The sequence below is a fragment of the Dysidea avara genome, chromosome 3 (assembly GCF_963678975.1).
Source record: "Dysidea avara chromosome 3, odDysAvar1.4, whole genome shotgun sequence".
NCBI classification, from domain to species: Eukaryota; Metazoa; Porifera; class Demospongiae; order Dictyoceratida; family Dysideidae; genus Dysidea; species Dysidea avara.
Genome location: NC_089274.1, coordinates 49,979,729 through 49,999,563, shown reverse-complemented (window position 1 = coordinate 49,999,563; position 19,835 = coordinate 49,979,729). Strand labels below are relative to the sequence as shown.

At 38.0% G+C, this 19,835-nt stretch overlaps 4 protein-coding genes across 6 annotated transcripts; 2 read left to right on the top strand and 2 right to left on the bottom strand.

Annotated features, from left to right (window-relative positions):
• The first annotated feature begins 2 nt into the window (after positions 1 to 2).
• Positions 3 to 847, top strand: LOC136251526 (suppressor of cytokine signaling 7-like). The gene has a single exon (XM_066043991.1). The coding sequence runs from the start codon at positions 136 to 138 to the stop codon at positions 742 to 744; it is 609 nt and encodes a 202-aa protein (XP_065900063.1). The 5' UTR covers positions 3 to 135; the 3' UTR covers positions 745 to 847.
• Positions 756 to 1,628, bottom strand: LOC136251525 (suppressor of cytokine signaling 2-like). The gene has a single exon (XM_066043990.1). It carries the CDS (start codon positions 1,510 to 1,512, stop codon positions 892 to 894), a length of 621 nt encoding a protein of 206 aa, XP_065900062.1. The 5' UTR covers positions 1,513 to 1,628; the 3' UTR covers positions 756 to 891.
• Positions 1,600 to 19,185, bottom strand: LOC136251515 (TOM1-like protein 2). Its single transcript, XM_066043973.1, has 15 exons — positions 19,103 to 19,185; positions 18,974 to 19,049; positions 18,836 to 18,920; positions 18,369 to 18,450; positions 18,223 to 18,321; positions 17,992 to 18,174; positions 17,891 to 17,941; positions 10,871 to 11,092; positions 10,572 to 10,650; positions 10,314 to 10,525; positions 10,031 to 10,266; positions 4,952 to 5,044; positions 1,935 to 1,974; positions 1,827 to 1,887; positions 1,600 to 1,780 (listed from the first exon to the last, which is right to left on the bottom strand). The coding sequence occupies exons 2-15, from the start codon at positions 19,026 to 19,028 to the stop codon at positions 1,665 to 1,667; spliced, it is 1,614 nt and encodes a 537-aa protein (XP_065900045.1). The 5' UTR covers positions 19,029 to 19,049; positions 19,103 to 19,185; the 3' UTR covers positions 1,600 to 1,664.
• Positions 19,057 to 19,834, top strand: LOC136251527 (transmembrane protein 11, mitochondrial-like). Of its 3 annotated transcripts, XM_066043995.1 has the most exons (4): positions 19,057 to 19,190; positions 19,237 to 19,372; positions 19,422 to 19,601; positions 19,652 to 19,834. In XM_066043995.1, the coding sequence occupies exons 1-4, from the start codon at positions 19,147 to 19,149 to the stop codon at positions 19,703 to 19,705; spliced, it is 414 nt and encodes a 137-aa protein (XP_065900067.1). In that variant the 5' UTR covers positions 19,057 to 19,146; the 3' UTR covers positions 19,706 to 19,834. The 3 variants fall into 3 exon arrangements, with proteins under 3 accessions (XP_065900067.1, XP_065900064.1, XP_065900066.1); XM_066043992.1 differs by having other exon boundaries at positions 19,422 to 19,834; XM_066043994.1 differs by having other exon boundaries at positions 19,096 to 19,190; positions 19,255 to 19,372; positions 19,422 to 19,834.
• Position 19,835: the final 1 nt, after the last annotated feature.

Genomic DNA, 19,835 nt, shown 5'->3' with positions numbered 1-19,835 from the left:
TTGATACAGCTATGATCAGACAGCTGATTCAGCGTAACCGTACGGCTTCTCGTAGCGACTCCAGCAGTAAACGAGTAGTAACTCGTTCTGCCCAGGAAGGAGCAGCAAACTATTGTGGAGCTTATCAACGGTTTAATGGCAGCCCCGACACTTTCAGAGAAGAGCGGCTTGAAGGACACATTAAATGATTTAGCACGTTGTGGGTGGTACTATGGAAATATTAGCATTCAAGAAGCGGAGCGGCTTCTACACAAAGAGCCAGATGGGTCGTTCCTTGTGAGAGATTGTAATGACCCAGAGAAACTGACTGAATTGTTTACAGTCACGTTTAAAGTTGAAGGATGTTTCGGCTCTTTTAATATTGACTACGCGAAGGGACTGTTCTCACTGTGTCTGGGTGATCCAGAACTTCCACTGTTCCAGCACCTAGCGGGACTGGTCGGTCACTGCGTACACAAGTCACTCATAGATAAGCAGGCCGTGTGTACCGTGCTCAGTAACAGTGGCCGACTGATACAATTGTATTTGAAGAAACCAGTCAACAGATTTAGAAATGTTCACACATTAAAATATTATTGTAGGGCTACTCTACACCGTTGTTGTACTAGGGACAAACTAGAGCAATTACCATTGCCTCACAGAGTGTTGACCAATTACATCTTGAAGAGTCCTTATTATGAAGATGTGCCATTAGGAGAAAATGACTTTCAACACTGTAAAACCACCATCAATACCAAGCCATAATATACATGATATTATTTGTATGTAGTATTGTTGTTTATTATTTTATATTTGTGGATTAGTTTTTTTTTATCACCAAAACATGACTTTTAGTCATACACAATCATTTATACTGTCCTCGGGCAGATTGCAGTAGAAGATAAAACTCTATCACTTCACTCGGTAATCTTGTAGGTAGTCAATCAGATGGGATGGTAGGGGTAAGCTGTCTATGTTATCTGAAGTTTGTAAGTGTTTGACGATTGTTCGACGACAAATGTGCTGCAATGATAATACATTCTTATAAAGTGGTCGTTTTAATACAACAGCAAAGTCTCCCATGTCCGGCACTTCAACATGAAATGACCGCTGCTCATCTGCCAAATAGTGTTCTACCAAATCCACAACACTTGGGAACAAAGGCGTGTCCTGGAAGGCAGAATCCAGTTTAAAGTATCCACGACTGAAGATCACTCTCACACTGACCACAACGTTATTATACGACTTGACTGATAATGTGAATAGATGACAATCATCGTAACTGTCTCTAAGAAGAAATGTGCCGATACTTTTATCTTTTAATAGTTGGATGGCGTTCTCCCCTGGTAATTCCTCCCAGTACCAGCCGCTCAGTTTCATGGTCCTGAGAACATCTGCCAGGCTGACACGTTTAGCTGGTGGATAACTGTGCGCCGCCCCTGGACAACGAGCATTAGAGTGGTCACGCCGGACAACTCTTATCGGATCCGCCACTAACGGCTCTGCTGTCGGCCTATCTGTACAATGTGACATTGATCTAGTACAGTCTCTAACATGAACGCGGGACGCTTAACTTACGACTTCACGTTCAAACTAATAATGTTCATATCATTGGCGTGCTTTAATTAGAAATTTATGATGAAATTATAATATTTGGACAGCAAATTAAATTTGTTTCAAGCAGTTTACAAAGCAAATAATTCGTCACTCTGCTCTTCTGCTTTCTGCATTTGTGGTTTAGTGCGTGCTGGGGGTAGGCTGGTGCCAACATTGACTCGTTGTGCTAGAAATTGATCAAATTCTATTACAAAATATGATAAGTAGTCATCACCATAGTAACCACTGACCTGCACTGGTAGCTGATTCATCCTTAGTAACAGAGCTAGCTGTGTCACTAGGGGGCACGTTCTAGACAGAACAAGGTCACCACCTAACACGACACATGAAACACTCACCAGATCTGTAATGTTCAGCCATTCATCTAGACTAGCTAACCTGCAAGTGATACCGTACTAGTTATGTAAACACATTAGATGTCTTGTATGACTATATACCTGCTGTCTTTGCTGTTTCTATGTCAGCTTGTGATGACACTAATTGTCAGCAGTTTGAAAAGGTTACTAACACCCTGCTCTTTTCATAACTAGGCGCCTGAGCCTATTATGCTCAAAATTTTACCTATTATTCCTCCCAAAAAATTCTCCCATTATTCTTTTTTTATTCTTGTATCTAGCCTTATTACCCATAATAATTCTCATTCTGGCTTTGTTTTCAAGATGTTGCTATAAATAGTTTTGCTAGAATTAATTAATATAGCAATATATGAAGTTTTCCATTTTACATATCATAATAGCTAATAATTCAAGTGTTTGATTATTAGTACATTAATGCTGTAGCTATAGCTACATACTAAATTAATTATGTACATTCAAAGACTTGAAGAAGATACACTGGTATAAGATATACAAGTTTTAGAATTGCAGATAATCATGCAGTAGAGTAGTAGCTACTGGATGAGCAAACAAACTCATTTGTACAGAAACTAGCAAACAAGAATAACTTAACAGATGCATCAATGTATGGAGTGAAACTTGGCACATTTAGTCAGCAACAAAACTGTGGTGTATCTACTTCTGCATTTATTGGTAAATACCGCAACATAAAAAGACAATATAACTTGAAAATTCATCTGAATATCAAGATTTTAAAATTAAAACTCAGGGCAAACACAATGATCCCATGATGGAGTGTGAATTCACTGACTAGTGAAGTGATAAGTTGCATCATAGATCTGGTACAACTTTAAACTCTGAAACTGCTATTGTACAAACAGGCAGTTGTTATTCTTTTGACCCAACATTCAAAAGTCTGGTATCTGAGAATTAATGTCTATATCATGAAACTGGGGGGAGATGAGAGCAGTTATCATGAACCACGATAGTGGGTTCATAATAGGGATCATACATGTTGTTTTTTTTTCTTCGAAAACTCTAATAGAACGAATACCTATAAACCACCTTGAAAAGCATCCTCCAACTCAAAACAACCCTCTGGTGGTTATTTGCAATGATTATTGGTCCACTAGTAAGTATCAAGTGAAAAGGAAACAGTATGTGTATTTGGGACAAAACTGAAGTTTGGTGCTTTGTTCATCTTTGATTTATTATTATTATTCATAACATAATTTTGTTTTACTCATGTAGCGTAAGTGACCTATTATCGAACAGTACCTATTATCAAAAATAAAAATCACGTAACGTATTCGGAAGTTTACAATTTTATTCCGCATACTCGTAAGGTGTTTATATGGAGAATTCCAATAGTGTAGCCAATTCTTAATGAGCTTTCCATCTTTTAGAATTTATGTGTGGACGTCACAGCAGTCTTGGTACTCATCACCACTGACGAAGAAATGAAGAAAAAGAACACAGGAATCGCCGTGAAAGAAGTACAACTCGAGCGTGACTTTGGTGGCGGAATTGGGCTTACTGTTTGTCATTTACCTGAGTAAAAGATGTATCCACGAAGACTGTACAGAAGGGGTTATTGTAAACAAGGATAATAAGACTGTAGTATTGGTCGTAATGTGCTGATTTTTCACTGTACGCATTTTACACTAAACGATTCGCTGTTGTAACTCACAAGTGCATGCTTGTATCAAAACTATACTTCAGTTACAGTATCATGGTACTTCAGATAACACGTTGATATAATAGTTAAGAGTGTGTAGATTACACTGAAGTCACCACAGTAGAAAAGGTGCAAAACATTCGACAATTGATTAACGCAAATTAATGGGCGTTCGATAATAGGTATTGGTGTTCGATAATTCATATTTTACGGAATGCAGAAATCCACTCATAACACGGACACTAATCGGATACTATTACTCAAACTTACGTGAGGTATTCTACAAGAAAGGTGCTACCTCCTGGTTAAAAGTCGAGGTTGATACTACTTTCCTGGAGATATTTATGAAGTAAAGTATAAACTTTGTTCGATAATTGGTCACTTACGCTACAGCAAAAGTTATCCATTTTTTTCGTGCTAAAAACTATATAACCATGCTTACTGAGTCCTTCTGCGTGTCCATGACCTATTTTTGATTTCATTTTCGGATGGAAACAGCCCAAACCGGTTTCTTCTTGCCAAAATGTAATTATGCACGAGAAGCCATACAAGATCGTGCTCAGAGTTAGGTTTTTTGGTGTGCGCTGCTTGTGGCTAATAGAATCTGTCTTTATTAAACTCAGTATAGGCCGGAAGCTTAATCTGTGCTAAAGATTTTGTTGCAAGGTCGTTCCATTATTGTACATGGCCGGGCTATCCAGATTAAGCAGTCACGTAAATACTCTAATAATGCAGTCAAGTGTATAACAACAATCCTTGCACTGAATTTGACAGCTATTAAAGGCACTAATTTTAGCTCATATTAGGAAACTCTCAGTCTGTATGCACATTGCAATTTGATCAGTTTCATGTGTGTACTGAAACATTGATGGCGTTATGGTAATGTAAACCACAAATCCCTATTTTGACTCTCTGTCATAAATTTTTAGTTACATGCTCTGTCATTTCGAAATGAGGGATTTGTGGTTTACATTACCATCCCAGCGATCCCTTCTTGTTTCATGGCTTTTTTCAGCAATCCCTATTCTCCCACTTCAAATTTTCAATCTTTTATTCATCTAGTATACTACAATTTGCCATCTCAGTGAAACATGAGGTGAAGCGTGCTATCATTGAAGGCTTACACACAAACCCAACATTATTTTTAAAATGAAAGAAACACATCACACTACATCCACTGGGTATGTAATTGGATAAATCTAAACATCTCTTCTCTAAAAGTAAGCTAATCTATTCATTGAATAAGGAGCAAGAGTGGCAGGTTTTAGTTCTTGAAGCGTTGCACAAAATTTACACAAAATTACTGGATACATTGTAAGAGTAGTACGACCATGTTACTCACGTTTGTTCTGTTGTTGACTGTAGGGGTTTCCCCTGCACAGCATCTGCTAAGTTAGCATCCATACTGATCCTTCCATCATCATATGTTGACCCACTATATCCACAACAACCAGTAAGAACAGGTTTAACAGGCTGAACAAGTCACTTACGGGTCATTCCATACCAAATCAACAAAAAAAAATCTGGACCCCTTTCAATTTTCATGAAATTTGGCACAAACATGGACCCTATCAAGAAACTTTCTCACACCAAAATTTGGCTCATTTCATTGGTCTCCCTTTAAGTTATGACCACTCAAAGTTTCTGTTGAAAATTTTATTTTGCTTACATGTCTTCAATAAAATGACCATAACTTTGCTTGTGATTGACATGGAAATTTCTAGTTTAGAGTTTTGAAATCATTATTAAATTCTCTTTCAGGTGATATATAATATTTTATAATTGCTCAAAGGAAAAGGTCAAACCACAAAAATGTAACTTTTCCTTTGATCTTCATTTTCAAAAATATGTATTCTTTAATTAAATTTATTTTTGGTTTACCTGCTGCTCTAATACCAAGAGTTCATAATATAAAAGAGAGGAGAGTGTCCTACTTCAGTATAGCCTGTATAAATGCGTATCTCAAAGTAATACAGTAAAACTTTTGATTACTTTAGGATATCATGTCAACACATAAAGTGTTAAGGAGTGTTGACACTGTCATCAGTATAGGCTGCTTATTGAAGCCATAACTACAACAGTCATTGAAACTTAATGTTGAGTACATGCCTGACCAACTAGAACATTGAAAGTGACTACAGGTATTACATCATAACTTTGAGATTCGCGTTTGTACAGGCTATACTGCAGTAGGACACGGGAATTAGTAAAATACGGAATAACGGAATTGCGAAAAAAACAAAATATGCAAAACTTATCTTTTGCAGATTGTACAAATAGTTATATGCAGTGCTCTATAGTAATTATACTTTATTTACCTTGTAACAGCTCTGCATGGCACACCACGGCGATGGATAGAACAGCAGCTGGCGAGCATTAAATGGGACGAGCACACAACCAATCACCGTAGCACGATCTACCTTTGCTAACTATACTTACCTACACTCTTGATTCAAACCTGAAGAGTTTTGAAATCCATTTAAAGACACACAACCACTGGACTTCCCTACTTAACTCTAGCGTGACTCTAATAAATTCGGTCGTATGCACATGAAGGGCAGCTAGTTTAACCTAAGAATAGAACTAGGTCTTGGCGTTTTGTAGCTATATCAACTATAAGGAGTATAGATAAGTAAGTTTAGCGAAGGTATATCGTTCTAGGGTGATTGGTTGCGTGCTCGCTCGTCCCATTTAATGTTTGCCCAGCTGCTGTTTAGCTATCCATCACCGTGGCGTACCATGCAGCGCTGTTGCAAGGTGTAAATAAAAGTAAGATTGCTATAGAGCATGTAACTATTTGTACAATCTGCAAAAGATAAGTTTTGCTTATTTCGTTATTCCGCAATTCCGTATTCTACGTTTTACTAATTCCCGTAGGACACTCTCCTCTCTTTTTATATTATGAACTCTTGCTAATACCTATCATTCATCACTGTGAGTTTAAAGTTGGGACCAATAGTAGATCATGAGTTATATAAGTGTTAATGTGTATCCTTGTAATCATTGCTGTTTGTATGGTATTTTTACAGTGTAATTTCTAATACCAATTGCAAGTAGCCTTATATTGATATGTTAAATATCATTTATGCATTAAAATAGTATTGACAAGGGCTCACTACAGTGAAACCATATTAACAGAGCCACTTTTAAAGCTAAGAAAGTTGAAGCAATAATAAGGCTGCCTAATAAAGGAATCACTGATTATGTTTTTTTGCTGTAAGTTCAGTGTCCTATAAAATAGAGGTGGCTACTATAACAAGGTGGTCTTATTATAGGGGTAGCTATATTTATAGGGGATTTACTGTACAACTAATAATATTCCAATCTATTCTTTCACTGTATAATAATAATATTCAGCCACATATTATGATGATAGTTTCCAATCTTATATGCGTGTATAATGGATACAAACAACAGTTATACATACATATGTACATTTATAGAACTTTGCGTGGGCGAGATCAAAGGAAAAAATGTGCTTTAAATTTCATAAAGTACACTCTCAGCCGGCCAACTGCTTCATCGACCACAAAGAGTGCTTTATTGCACCGCAAAGAGTGCTTTATTCGTTCAATAAAGCACTCTTTGCGGTGCAATAAAGCACTCTTTGTGGGCAATAAAGCACAGTTGCCCACGTGCCTTAGTGTAGGCTAATAGCCTACGGGGCTCGCGCCAGTACGACTAATCACCCAAGCCGGTGAAGGCTGATAGCCTCGCCACGCTGAGTGATCAATCACCCCAGCCAATACGAGTTCCACCATTGGATTGCTTTTATAGACATACCTAAATGCTTCGATGATGGGTGGGAGAAGGTAACGTTGCTGTTACGTTTGTTAATGTAAACGGACAAGTCCTGGAGATATCACGGAAATACTTCACCATGTGACTCGCAATAGAATCGATTGTGGGTTGCGAGCAAAACCTGCCAAAAGACGCAATGAACGTCTACTATGCCAAACTATGGTGAAATACGCGTGAGTTACTTTGTTAAACTAGTTTGTGTGCGTTCAGGCTGCTAATAGTTCGTGCAACGCTTGTTAATTACGAGTCCTAGTGTATGGTGAAGCTACACGACTAGAAAGTTCCATAAATCATTTAAAGCATAGCCTTGCTCGTGCTATATGAAAAATAAAGTACTCGGCTTCGCCTCGTGCTTTATTTTTCATATAGCACTCGCGGCTATGCTTTAACATATACGTAAAGTGGAATTGAAATGCCATGTCTTAGTGATATCCAAAGCTTCTTGGTATTAATACCTAGATAGCTGCTTCATATAGTTGCACTAGAGTAGAAATATCCTATTTTAAGTTGGCTCTTATAAAAAGGTGGCCTTTAAGGTAGCCGCTAAGGTATGTTACACTGTATATCACTTTTGAATCATACTTTGAAAGAGCAAGCCTACTACTGACCACTTAAAGGCCAACTCTATATGTTTATACCTATAAACAATGCCTTTACTGGAAAAATGTACACTTTTAAAACCACTTACTCGTCAGAAATTTGATGGAATAGAGTGGAAAGTGGCCACCTGTATAGAAAGGCCACCACTCCATAAGGGCCAATTTTTAAATTGTTGCTATACACTTATGCAAATGTATTAAGCAGCTACCTGCACATTAAGGCCCAGAAATTTTGGCTCTACAGGGCTCAACCCAGACTATTAATCTAGAGGGGGCGAAGTAAGTCGCTTCGGATTCTAGGGGGTCTGAGGGCATGCTCCCCCAGGAAAATTTTGAAAATTTAGGTGTAAATATACTCAATTTTGGTGAAAATTTTACTGTGATGCCATTGACCATTGGATTATACAACTTTGGGACCAATTAAACCTTTCCATTTCTCAAGGCTTTAGGTATAAACCTAGGGGGGGGCTGTGCCCCCCCACCCTAGATTAACCCCTGCTCTAAGGTACCTGACTTTAACTCCATACATCAACTGTATCATGATAAAAATAGCAATGTATATAGCTCTTCTATAAATAGAATCATAGAAATGTTCCATAAAATTACATTGTAGAAAGGTTCACTACAGCAATTGCACACTGATACATATCTATAGCTTTAAGCGAAATACATTAACAATCAATTAAAGAAAGGGTCAAGGCAATTAACTTCAAAGTTAAATCAGAGCATTGTAGTAAAACTTGAGACTGAAAGTGGTGCATATTTCATGACAGTCTCTACAATCATTCACATGTAACTTTGATATGCAATGAAATCTGATGCATTGATATCAGTACACAATTGAATTTTTGAAGGTATAAGTTGAAAAGACTATTAATACTGCATGTCATTCATTACTACTTTTTTAGAAAATCTCTAGTAGATTACAATATTAAAACATTCATTCCTGTGTTAAGAACAAAGAATGCAGCTACATAACATCATGTTTTATTTGTAAGTGTTTCAAATTACAGTGGAACTTGTTTTAGTGGCCACCTGTAACTAAAGGCCACTTTTCTATTAAGAGCCAACTTTAAATTGTTCTAGTAAGACATTTATACACATCAAACAATATAAATAGCCACCTGAATATTAAGGCCAAAAAAAATTGGCCCTGACTGGCTTAGATAGTTTTCACTATAGCTACATTTGTGTATCAAAATACGTATACTTGCATATCAACAATCAGCATTAAATGCTAACAGTAGCAGTTACTGTAGCTAGTGAAAATGTCATCAAGTTCAATATTTCACTACTGTATAATAGACTTGGTGTCATAATCAGAAACAATATACAAGCTTGATCAGGGATAAATTACTTGAATATATGTATTTCAGTATAATATAAGCTTTTACTGGGTTTTCTTACAAAACATAAACAAGTTAACATTACTTACAAACCAACAATATATTAATGATTGTGACATAGTATTATATAAAGTTACTTGCAATTGGTATTGCATCTTTGCATACTTGAACCATACAAACAGCAATGATTACAAGGCTACACATTAACACTTATAACTCATGATCTACTATTGGTCCCAACTTTAAACTCAGTGGTGAATGATAGGTATTAGAGCAACATGTAAACCAAAAATAAATTTAATTAAAGAATATATATTTTTGAAAATGAAGATCAAAGGAAAAAGCTACATTTTTGTGGTTTGACCTTTTCCTTTAAGCAATTATAAAATATTATATATCACCTGAACGAGAATTTAATAAGGATTTCAAAAATGTAACCCAGAAGGTTCTATGTGAATCATAAGCAAAGTTATGGCCATTTTATTGAAAACATGTAAGCTTAATAAAATTTTCAGCAGAAACTTTGAGTAGTCATAACTTAAAGGGAAACCAATAAAATGAGCCAAATTTTGGTGTAAGAAAGTTTCTTGAAAGGGTCCATGTTTGTGCCAAATTTCACAAAAATCGAAAGGGGTCCGGATTTTTTTTTGTGATTTGGTATGGAATGACCCTTACCTGGTATTACTGTAAGCTTGTCTACTCTGAGCAAAGATGTCAAACTCGTCCAATGTATTATTAGCAGGGGGACCAGTTGTGGTTGGGGGCTGATCCAGTCCTAGGTCAGCAAGCTGACTGGACAAGTCTGGCTGAGTAACGGAGGTAGCAGGGTCGGTGGAGAGATCTATTAGTGGTTCTAGTAGAGGTTGTGATGGTTGATAAGGAGGGGGCTCATCGTCAAGTGAAGGATACTCCTATATCAGGTCATGTGACACATGTAACACACCCCTGGAAGTCTTACCACAGCGGCAGCACTAGTTGTGGAGGCAGTAGGAGTGAGATTAGTAGTTGTCATTAAATCAGTAGTAGCCATTAGATCAGTGACCACATCAGTGCTATCTTGTTGAACAGGTATACTACCTCCACCTTGTAACACTGCTTGTCTGTTCTTCATGTACCGATCATATCTTATGAATAAGGCATTAAGACTGTCATTTAATCCAAGTAGAGTAACTAGGATGGGAGTAATGTGACAGTCAATATCCTTAATAATGCTCACCCATGATGTCACTCTCTTGTATTCTGCCAACTAATTCTGTAACTCTTTCTTGCATTTTACGAGTGACAGCATTCAGTTCCTATGGTTACAATGATATGTTAGTGTCACTAGGTACTCACTACAGCACCTCCACAGGACCCAAAGGTCAAAAGAAAATTGAGTGGCCATTTTAGAATGAGTAGTGGTCCTAACACATTATTGTGTATTGGTATTTGGTTTATAATATTATTGTACCATTGAAAATGATCACCACTTGATAATTTGAACTCTGGTCCAAGGTACCTACAGTCATTACTTACCTCCATTAGTGGGACCATTCCCTCTTCTTCCTTGCCAGGTTCATTTTCAATCAATATCTCATTCATAACATCAATGTTCCGTTGAACGACATCAATTTCTGATAGTACCTTAGCTTGTTGTGTTCCTGATAATGATGATGAGGGATTTCCCCCTAATCCAGCCTGCTGTGGTGTTGGAGAGGTACGTGGACGTGATGACGCTTGAGTCAATTGCAACTCAGACTACAGCAGAGGAACAGTGACACTGACATACCAAAGTCAGTAGGACACAGTTGTATTTAAGGCTGGGAGATAATTACTAAATCATAAAATCAACCACAGTACAATGGAAAACTTATGGAAAGGTGTCTTAACCCTTTAAGGACCGCTGTCGCAATATTACGTCCAAATATAAGCTTACGTGAAAGCCCAGCGCCGTAATATTATGTCCAAGTGTATAGGATGTAAACAAAAGGCTGTAACTCAACAGTAAATAACGCTATGAGCTTGGCCATTCTATTCGCCATTAATATGTGATTCTTTTCATATACAATGCCAATATATTACGTGAAACTACACTAGCCTTCTAATTTTAAGTATGTTATATTTACACAACAATAAAACTAACCTTGTACAAATCCGTTCATAACTTTCACTTTGTTGCTGGTATTGAATTACAATAAATTTCATGGCGCTCTTCATTTAGAGGTGCATCTAATGATATACAAGATCACGTGATGGCGTTCTTTAAAAGGAGTAAAGTGGTGGCTTGTAACAGATCACATCGCAAAGAAGACAGATCGTCACCAGTGTTAACAAATCGCTTTGTTAGTTGAAAATGGTAAGTTCTACATACTTATAACTTAGATAGTTCTGCTTATTATTGATAGGTGAATCTGTACTACAGTTTGTATAAGCCCTTACTTCCTGCGGTTATGGTGACGCTACAAACTTGCTAAGTAATAGAACACGCAAATTTCATAAAACTTGTGGGTTTTCAGGATAGGCACTGCGTACATTACCGTAGTCCTTAAATTAAGGAAGCGATAAAATTTCTGATTTGAAACAAATACTACTTGAAACTAATTATGTAAAACTGTGTTTACAAAACAGTCCTATGATGTCACATCATTATTGAGATAACATTGATTATCAAAGTTGTCATTTATTGAGATATCGGTTTTACTATTATCACAGCCTAGTTGTGTTATACGAATGAAACAAACACTGAATGTTACTATAAATAGAGTGGTTGCATGTGACATCACAGCAACTGAAATGTGTAGCAAAAACTTGTACCATTTAAACAGCCAGGTACTGGGAATATTGTGTTTCATTCTCCTGCTATTGTAGAGTGACTAACAGTCAAACTAGGATAATCGTCTGTTATCAAGTACTAACATACTACAGTAGTAACAACATAGCCCATTTGCTTTGTGGCTACATGGTGAAAACACATATTTTCAAAACAAGTCCACCTGTAAGTTGGTGTTCAATATGATGGTAACCAGATCACCTATGCTCTTGTCCTTCCACCATATTAATAGGTGAATATAACACTGTAGTGAATAAGCTGTCCATACTTGTGCCGTGGCAGTAGAATTGAATTCACAATTTTTATGTATTATGATGGATTCTTGTCACATGTTTTGCGAAGCACATCTAATGTAATTATTTGTGTAACCACTCTATAGCTAACAAGTAAAGGGGAAAATAAATAATTATACAAACTAGTAGAGATCATCAAAGGGAATCATCACCTCAATAATCTCATAATATTGGCTAAGTAATTTAATAGTTGTAACATGGGCATGAGGGCTTTGTCTGATATGTATGCCCGACAGCCCGAGGGCATACATATCAAACAAAAGCCCAAATGCCCCGTGTTACAGCTAATGCCATATAAGCAGAAATTTTGATCAGCAGAATATTTGACATTTGCTTAATTTGGTGACAGTTGACAAAATGTATGTCGTCCACCATAGATAATATTATGAGTCCACATGGTAGCAAATTGTGTAGCTAGTTATGTGGCTTCTCATTCACAAAGATTTATAGATGTTTACCTCATTGCCTATGTACTGGCTCTAGAGAGACTATTTAAGTGAAACAGAGGATGGTATCTATAGCCAGTGCAGCAGCCATTCAAAGTGATTGGGAACATTCTCCATGCAATATCTCTGCTGTGTGTATCTTTGCTTCCTTCTGGAGAGTAGGACCCAAGAACCTTAACTTGCAGTATTATGGGCAATCTCAGAATTGTTTGATTTAACCACAGACTGAGGTTCAGTACATCGACAGTAAAAGTTTATTGCAGACTGTGCCTCCCATATATGGTAAAGTGTTTATAGCTAGCTAGCTATCTCTCTAGCTTGTATCAAGCTTGGCTGGGTCATACTTCTCTTTTGATAATCTTCAACATCACCGTGCAGAATTGATTACAAACGCCTGTAGTATCACTTTCTAAGCACTCTGTAGCCTCTGTCAAACATTTTAGAAGCCCCTGTAGCAGTCACACTCTAAGTAAATGGGAACAGGGATAACCAGTCCCTCACACACTATTGTGGGTAGTTGCACACCTTTTAATGGTCAATAATAAACATCGCATAATAATGGCATTACTAACAAAGAGAAACAGTAAAGAGACAGATTATTAGCAAGAGTTCATAATATATATACTAAGGAGAGTATCCTACTCTCATATACCCCTGTAGAAAGGCGTATCGTGAAGTTATGACGTAACACTTCTGAGTTCGCCCGTTTTTCTTTGTATAATTAATGATGTCATTAGTTGAACATGGTATCGATTGAGCGTGTGCCTAACAACGTCGCTAGCAACCAAATCATCTCCAGCTCTAAGCGTTTCTCACCGAACTACAATCGTTCCCTCATGGCTTAAGACCGCTTCGTAGGCGTTTCTTACTAGGCCATTCGCGAATACAGCTATCCTGAGCGTCGCAAGTGTGAAACGGTGCAAACGATTCTTGCACTTTTACGGCTTCATGTACGTCACAAACCGCAACATCTTGTCGTTACGTCATAACTTCACGATACGCCTTTCTACAGGGGTATATGAGAGTAGGATACTCTCCTTAGTATATATATTATGAACTCTTGTTATTAGGTTAGAGTGGTGTGTTGCTACTTTTGAACACCTTGAAATAGTGGCCTTGTGAATATATGCACTTGCTCAAACGCCCAAAAAACCAGACTTGGAGACAATTCAACAGGTTAACAATGTTTACATGTGGTCATAAAAATGTTCGTGTGTGCAAATTACCATTTTTGTAGGGTAATGTAGCGCAAAAGAAATAGAATGGCAACTGCAACTTCCCTATCAAACAACTTCCCTATCAAACAACTTCCCTATCAAACAACTTCCCTATCAAACAACTTCCCTATCAAACGCCTTCCCTATCAAACAACTCCCCTATCAAACAACTTCCCTATCAAACAACTCCCCTATCAAACAACTTCCCTATCAAACAACTACCCTATCAAACGCCTTCCTTATCAAACAACTCCCCTATCAAACAACTGCCCTATCAAACAACTTCCCTATCAAACGCCTTTCCTATCAAACGCCTTCCTTATCAAACAACTCCCCTATCAAACGCCTTCCCTATCAAATGCCTTCCTTATCAAACAACTCCCCTATCAAACGCCTTCCTTATCAAACAACTCCCCTATCAAACAACTTCCCTATCAAACAACTCCCTATCAAACAACTCCCCTATCAAACAACTGCCCTATCAAACAACTTCCCTATCAAACAACTCCCCTATCAAACAACTGCCCTATCAAACAACTGCCCTATCAAACAACTGCCCTATCAAACAACTTCCCTATCAAACAACTCCCCTATCAAACAACTGCCCTATCAAACAACTTCCCTATCAAACAACTCCCCTATCAAACAACTTCCCTATCAAACAACTCCCCTATCAAACAACTGCCCTATCAAACAACTCCCCTATCAAACAACTTCCCTATCAAACAACTGCCCTATCAAACAACTGCCCTATCAAACAACTGCCCTATCAAACAACTTCCCTATCAAACAACTCCCCTATCAAACAACTTCCCTATCAAACAACTCCCCTATCAAACAACTGCCCTATCAAACAACTCCCCTATCAAACAACTTCCCTATCAAACAACTCCCCTATCAAACAACTGCCCTATCAAACAACTCCCCTATCAAACAACTCCCCTATCAAACAACTCCCCTATCAAACAACTGCCCTATCAAACAACTTCTCTATCAAACGCCTTCCCTATCAAACGCCTTCCTTATCAAACAACTCCCCTATCAAACAACTGCCCTATCAAACAACTTCCCTATCAAACGCCTTCCCTATCAAACGCCTTTCCTATCAAACGCCTTCCTTATCAAACAACTCCCCTATCAAACGCCTTCCCTATCAAACGCCTTCCTTATCAAACAACTCCCCTATCAAACAACTCCCCTATCAAACAACTCCCTATCAAACAACTGCCCTATCAAACAACTGCCCTATCAAACAACTTCCCTATCAAACAACTTCCCTATCAAACAACTCCCCTATCAAACAACTGCCCTATCAAACAACTGCCCTATCAAACAACTGCCCTATCAAACAACTTCCCTATCAAACAACTCCCCTATCAAACAACTGCCCTATCAAACAACTTCCCTATCAAACAACTCCCCTATCAAACAACTGCCCTATCAAACAACTTCCCTATCAAACAACTCCCCTATCAAACAACTGCCCTATCAAACAATTCCCCTATCAAACAACTCCCCTATCAAACAACTCCCCTATCAAACAACTGCCCTATCAAACAACTTCTCTATCAAACGCCTTCCCTATCAAACGCCTTCCTTATCAAACAATTCCCCTATCAAACAACTGCCCTATCAAACAACTCCCCTATCAAACAACTTGAAACCATGGGTATAGAATAATCAGTTACTTTTAGGCGCTAAAAGTAAGTTTTGGGAGGTATTGCGTTCAGAGACCACCTGTACAGAAATCACCCTGTTATTCTTTTAACACAAACCCTGACTATTACTAAAGTATGACTACAAGGTTTCTATTTTGGGTAGTGATTGGTAATGCAGGGCACAGAAATACTTCAAAAAATGTTTGTCGCGACAGATTTTCCCGATCTTCTTGCCCTACATACATTTGGATTTTGTTATGTAAAAAATGATGTAATATAGCACCACACATTCTCATTAAAACCATCTATAGCAACTAATATAGTTTTATTGTATGGTTTGTGAGTTATAGCAGTTTATATGCAGTAGATTGGAGATAAATCTGGCAGTGAGGTGGTTAAGAACAAAGTACGAAGTCTAGCGCTTACGGCAATTCACCACAGCATTAATATCACCATCGTTCTTTCCTTTTTGTTACTTCTATTAGCATTGTCTTCTGCTGCGTAAATCACTGATAGCTAACCATGTACCACCATATAAATGATCACATGTGAATAATGGATGTTAATTATATTATTTGACTACAATGCAAATGAGAATAATCAGCTAATCATTTGAGATACTCAACAAACTAGTGTCCCTTACGAATAATGGATGTTAATTATATTATTTGACTACAATGCAAATGAGAATAATCAGCTAATCATTTGAGATACTCAACAAACTAGTGTCCCTTAGTAGCTATAAGTTGACTAAATCTTACTTGCATGGACTTTTAGGATGCAACATTTTCATGTCAACCATTAAATTAAATTTGCATAGAAACAGTTCAATTTCATGTATTGAATTTTCAGTGTTTTCGTGGATATTTACACCAAAAAGACCAGCTATTCCATAATGTCATTATATTGAATGAAGTAGGGATACAAAAGCGTAGTGAAACAAGGGATGAATGATGGTATTACAGCATAGCTTGGTGGGGAAATCCCATTATTGGCATGTTATAACAACAATTATTTTGTTGAATGCCAAAGTAGGGCCGAGCTATGCTGTAATACCATCACTCATCTCTTGTTTCATTACTTTTGGATCCCTACTTCATTTTTAAATTACAATTTTTTTTTAAAGTATAGTAGTTTGTTCAGTTGTTTTGTTATAGCATACAACTATACACCTGTGACTGTTCTATTAGGGTGACTGCTGTATTAGAGTATCTCAAGTTGGCTGTCACTATTCCTTATTTTCACTGTGCTATACAGCAAATCCATTAAGGGGAGTGGTCATCGTGCTCTAGTAAAATAGATTAATAGGTGTGGTCTCTATGCTCGATTGTTATTGATCAGCTAAGGTTGCTAATGGGTGAAGTTACAGGCGTCCAGAGTAGTGTAAATGCCTTAAATAATTTAGTAGCATCTAAATATATTATGTTGCTCAACTACAGTGATGATATGGAAAAATTTACATCTGGGTATAGTTTGCTGCATGAAGAAGACAATGACCAGTCTGATTGAAGATAAAAGGAAAGACAAGGCGCAGAGGGCACATACTTGTTGGAACCCCAAAAGGCACATCCCACTAGTGAGTTTGTTATTGTGGCGGAAAATGATGGCCGTACGCTGCTTCGTTTGGCCTCCAGCCTTGTGATTGTGGTCAGGAAGGCAGACGAAAATTCAATTTCTATATCCGGAAGCCTGTTAGTGCTTTCTTGTTTTTAATGCTGTATTAGGTATTATTCCATAAAGGTAACGTTCATCGTGAAAGATGTTTCTGGGATGATTATAAAGGTGGCATGCATCATTTTATGTCCAATCCAGTACTACTGTACTGTTTGATATTAGGAGTAAACCACCCAGCTTGTGCCTCCTGGGGTAGCCATGTACAGGACTCACAAAGACAGGCCATGGAACCCAAACTTCACTGCAAGGATACTTGGACAGAAAATTACCCAATCCCCAATATACAGGTGGATAGATTGGACCAATGCAAGTAAAGTTTCTTGCTCAAGGAAACAACAACAGCAACACACACACACACGCGCGCGCACACACACACACACACACCCACCCATGTGTAGCGAAACAAATTATGCAGTGTCATTCACCATGACAACCCACCTGGTTTGACATTGTTGTTGTTGTCGTTGCTGTTGAGGTATCTGCTGATGTCTATATGGAATCATGTGATCATCATGTGACTAATCACATGTCCAGCTCACCCTATCTGGAGTGTTGATGGGAGCCATATTGTCGAGATCTTGTGCCGGGAACTCCACCCCCTCCTGTTTCAACTGATTATAAAACTCTACAACTGCTGAAAGTTGTGGATTAGCTCTGAATGCATCAGCCCACTGCTGGATCAACCCTAACACTCGTTCTTTTACAATAGTCGGTGGATTATTCTGTGAGACCAACAGAAAATGTACTACCAGTCATCTAAGCCATTTTACCTTTTGATTAATAATTTTCATCAAGTCTTGAAGAAAATCTTTCTGAGCTATCCGAGAGTGAAAACGTATTCCACAATTCTTAGCTGTGGTCTCTAATACCTATATTACCCAGTAATATCAGCTAGCAGTTAAATTATCACACTGACCGTTAATGATAGATTTATGACATGGAAATTCTTCAAATTTGATGTTATCCTCTTCCTCAGAGCGGCCACAGCATCTTTAGGCCTGTATGTAAAGTACCATACAGTGAAACCTGCATGTTAAGGACATCTTGGGGACATCCTGATTATCCAATATCAGGTGTACAGATTATACAGGTGTCCTCATTTTCAAGTGTCCTGATCAACAGGTTCCACTGTATTTTATTATTAAGTGTATAGATTTTATTTATTAATTTATTAAGGCTTTACAGCACAAGTGCTGAAGGTCTGTAGGCCACTTGGTCCTACAGCCTATCCAGAGTTGTTACATAGATAGAGACCCAAGGAGCCTGTAAAGCCTGATCTTTTACAAAAATATTACCTGTTAATAATATGCAGCTATAATTACAATTATACAACAAGGTTAGCAATCTCTAGAGGGTATATGCGCACACACAAAGTCTACTCACCCATTGTCCGTCTCATTAATGGCGTCACAAATATCCAAATGTAATTGTAGGTCACCGGCTGATGCTGCATTATCTGTGGCTCGTGCTGTGTGAGGTAAGTCACCACCGTTTTCCAATTAATGCCCACAATGAACTTACCAATTTGCTGGCCTACTGGAGTGGAAAAGACTCCACCAAAGAAATATCCCGCCATAGCCCAACCTTTCTTGTCACTCTAGTACAATATCAACTATTCAAACAACTCTCAAGAGGTTACAGTACGCTTACAAGAACTAATATAAAGTCACACGTGATGTCTATTGCGGCGCGGGATGTCACGAAATGACGAAGAAGAGGACGAAGCGACTGGCAAGAGGTTAGATACATGATGGAGTGCTGCTCGTTCACCACACATTTCATAGGCTGGTTCCTATTAATAGAGATTTCTACATTATCCGACAAGCCGTACAGCAGCAGCAGCAGCAGCAGCGGGCCGAGGCTGGGGCTGAAGATGGTTTAGAATACCAGCTGGATTATGCACTAGAACATTGTTATCGAGTTAGTAGTGATAGTGAGATGATATTGTTGTTACTGGTTCATTATACAGGTTATTGTAATCGAACCAGAGAAGCTAGGGACTGAAATAGCTTCATGGATTAGAATGGGCAACTTCTGTCACAAGAGTTGTGTATTAATGGGGGCAGCTTCCATCTTCACGAACTTCATACCCGATACAATATTCCCATTCAGATGGCAGCTACTAACAGTACCTCTAGGAGTGGCTAGTGTAGGCTGTGCTATAACCTATGATGTGTCGTGGCAGTTTGATCCTTGTAGCAAATACCAATTAGATCAACATGGAGATTGTATGAGAGATATTCCATCAGCTGAACTAACTACAGACACTTCTACTGTGCTAGTTAGAAGAAATGACATTTATAGAAAGAGGTTACACAATTCAATTGCCCTAGCAGTTTGTGTATTGCTAGGTTGGCAACTATACAAAAAATATACTTGAAAT